At 51.2% G+C, this 3195-nt stretch overlaps 1 protein-coding gene across 1 annotated transcript; it reads right to left on the reverse strand.

Moving 5' to 3' along the window:
* Window positions 1-340: 340 nt before the first annotated feature.
* Window positions 341-1456, reverse strand: LOC136354520 (uncharacterized). The gene is made up of 2 exons (XM_066306029.1): window positions 1082-1456; window positions 341-436 (listed from the first exon to the last, which is right to left on the reverse strand). The coding sequence occupies exons 1-2, from the start codon at window positions 1454-1456 to the stop codon at window positions 341-343; spliced, it is 471 nt and encodes a 156-aa protein (XP_066162126.1).
* Window positions 1457-3195: the final 1739 nt, after the last annotated feature.

The following is a 3195-nucleotide window of genomic DNA, read 5'->3' on the forward strand; positions in this document are numbered from 1 at the left end:
TAATGCTTGAGTGCAACGAATGCCTCTTCGGCTTCCTGTGTCCATACTAATTTGTCTTGTTTTTTCAGCAGAGCGAAGAAAGGTTGTTCTCGTTCTCCCATCCTAGCGACGAACCTGCTCAGTGCCGCCATGCATCCGGTTAGCTTTTGTACCTCCTTGAGTCTTGTGGGCGACTTCATGTTCTCGATTGCCTTGATCTTCTCGGGATTTGCTTCTATTCCTCTGCCAGAAACAAGGAATCCAAGAAGCTTGCCCGACAGTACTCCGAACGTGCACTTCTCTGGATTGAGCATGAGGCGATATCGTCGGAGGTTGTCGAACGTTTCCCGCAGATCGTCAATCAAGAGTCACTTGTCTTGGTCTTGAGAACGATGTCGTCGACGTATGCCTCGACATTGTTGCCGAGCTGGTCGCTAACTGCGCCCTGGACCGTGCGCTGGAAGGTATTCCCTGCGGTTATCAGTCCGAACGGCATCTTAACATAGCAAAATACCCCGAACGGCGTGATGAATGCTGTCTTCTCTTCGTTCTCTTTTGCCATGCTGATTTGGTGGTAGCCAGAGTAAGCGTCGAGGAAGCTCAATAGCTCGCAGCCGGCTGTTGAGTCCACCAGTTGATCTATTCAAGGAAGAGGGAAGTGATCCTTGGGGCATGCCTTATTGAGGTCGGTGAAGTCGACGCACATTCTCCATTTTCCGTTGGCCTTCCGCACCATGACTGGATTGGCTAGCCACTCTAGATGAAGCACTTCTCTGATGAAGCCAGCTTTGAGAAGTTTGTCGAGCTCTTCTCGTATGGCTTGTTTTCGGTCTGGTGCAAATCTCCGCAGTCTTTGCTTTACTGGCTTGGCATCGGGTTGCACCATTAGTTTGTGCTCAATCACCTCCCAAGGGACCCCCGGCATGTCGGACAGTTGCCAAGCGAACACGTCAGCATTATCGCGGAGGAAGGTGATGAGCGCGAGTTCCTATTTCTCGTTTAGTGTCACCCCGATCTTGACGGTCTTGTCGGGGTTGGCACTGGAGAGTGGAACGATCTTGATGGCGACGTCTGGTTTCGGCGTCTTGTTTGTCTTGCTCACTTTCTTGGGTGGCTCAGTCGTGGCGGGTGGGCTGGGCGTTTGCTCGACCATGTCAAGGCTCCATTTGTCGCACTGCACCGCCAGCTTTGCGTTCCCTTGAATAGTGATTGTTCCCTTCGGTCCCGGCATCTTAAGCACTTGATACGCGTAGTGAGATGCGGCCATGAACTTTGCAAGTGCAGTTCTTCCGATGATAGCGTTGTAAGCTGTATCGAATTCAGCGACATCAAAGGTGATCTGCTCTGTTCGGAAGTTGTTGGCTTGGCCGAAAGTCACGGGCAACGTAATCTTGCCCAATAGTCTGGACGATGATTGGGGAGTAATTCCATGGAAAGGTTGGTCGGTTGGTGTCAACTCGCTTTGCGGAATTCCCATCGCGTCCAAAGTGCTGGCGAAAAGAAGATTGATTGAGCTGCCACCGTCGATGAGGACTCACGCTACCTTGATGTTCCGAATGGTGGGTTCAACCACGATCGGATATCGTCCTGGGATGGCGGCTGTCTTGGGGTGGTCTTCTTCTGAGAACTCTATCTTCTGCTCAGACCACTTCATCTTGGGTGCAGCCCCCTGCCATGTCGAACAGACTTCGCGCTCCACCTTCTTGTATTCTCGCTTTGAGGAGTACGTTGTGGAACCTCCGAAGATGTGTGAAACGTGGAGGTCGGAGTCTGGATATCCTGAATCTGATTCGTGAGGAACCACCTCCTTGTCTTTCTCGACCACGCGTACTCGCTTGCCTTTTTCAAATGCAATGTGCTTCTCGAGCGATTTTTTGAAAACAAGGCAATCTTCCAGAGAATGTCTGTCCGTCTTGTGTATGGGGTACCATGCTTTCTTTGTGTCGCTACTTTGTGGGTTTGGGCGCTTGGGAGGGTTCGCGTATTCTGCTGCGATGACTTCCGCTTGAGCTTTCCTTTTCCCACTTTTGCGTTTTTTCTTCTTGCTTGACTCTGATGCTTCCGTGGCTAGTTTCTTCTCTCCCTCGGTCTTCGGCTTATCGTTCTTGCGTCTTAGCGCATCATCTGCGTGGACGCATCGCTCAACAATCTCAAACAATCTCCGAGTGGTTGTGATGCGTCTTGTCGCCAACTCCTGGGTAGTATAGCGATCTCTGACACCGGATTTGAAGGCGCAAATTACAGAAGCGTTGGTGATTCGGGGATTGTATTTCTGCACTCGTTGAAGCGCCGAACATATTACCTCAATGATTCACCCGAGTTCTGTGTCAACGCGTGTAGGTCGTCTTCGATCGCGTGGCGCTTGTATGTTCCTTGGAAATTAGCGACGAACTGTTGCCACAGGTCTGCCCACGAAGAGATTGAGTAGAGCGGAAGATGCATCAGCCATGAACGTGCAGAACCTTTTAACGCAGTTGGCAAATAATTCGCCAACGCATTATCGTTTGCTCCGGCAGCGTAGAGCACTGTGGAGTAGACTTGAAGGAACTCCTCTGGGTCGGTGCTCCCATCGTACTTTTCTATTGCTCCAGGTCGGAATCTCTCAGGCCATCGGACATCACGTAGGGAGCGACTGAAAGCCCTACACCCAGCGTTGGGGGCGGTGGGTTGTCGGCGATCGTGTGTCCTTCGTGGATGTCTGTCTGACGATGAGGAGGACGAGGATGATGACGATGACGATGGGTCGCTTGGTTCCGGCATACGATTACGAGGATGTCGGTCTGTGTCACGCCCCGAACTAGTACCGACCGGAACTAGCCCGTGATGCTCCAAATTAACCTGTAAATCGATACAAGTCCCAGGAAACAGTGCTGGTATCACAGGAAGACAGATTATCACAGCAACAGAGGTCTCTTTATTATAGAGTAGAGGTACAGTCATGTTGGGCTACGGACAGATCCCGAGCTCACAACTACATTACAAAAGGGAAGCGGAAGCCAGGGCTTGGACCAAACATCACAGGCGCGACTTGGGAACAAGGCTGAAACCCTAAAACTCATCGTAGCCGGCTTGCTCCTGGAAGAACTCCTCATCAGCAGGATCCGCTTCATCTTCTTCAGCAACTGGGGGGGATTATTTATATAGAGCAAGGGTGAGTACGGGAATACTCAGCAAGCCAGGGGAAATAAGTGTTTAATGCAGGCTTCAAAGAAAGGC

This window comes from Oryza sativa, chromosome 12, assembly GCF_034140825.1.
Source record: "Oryza sativa Japonica Group chromosome 12, ASM3414082v1".
Lineage (NCBI taxonomy): Eukaryota > Viridiplantae > Streptophyta > Magnoliopsida > Poales > Poaceae > Oryza > Oryza sativa.

Excerpts from the sequence above, each read along its gene's own strand:
- LOC136354520 (XM_066306029.1), bottom strand. The coding sequence starts at position 1,456 with ATGGGAATTCCGCAAAGCGAGTTGACACCAACCGACCAACCTTTCCAT. Across the intron at positions 437-1,081 it reads CGACTGAGCCACCCAAGAAA|CGCACGGTCCAGGGCGCAGT; the intron begins GTGAGCAAGACA and ends AATACCTTCCAG.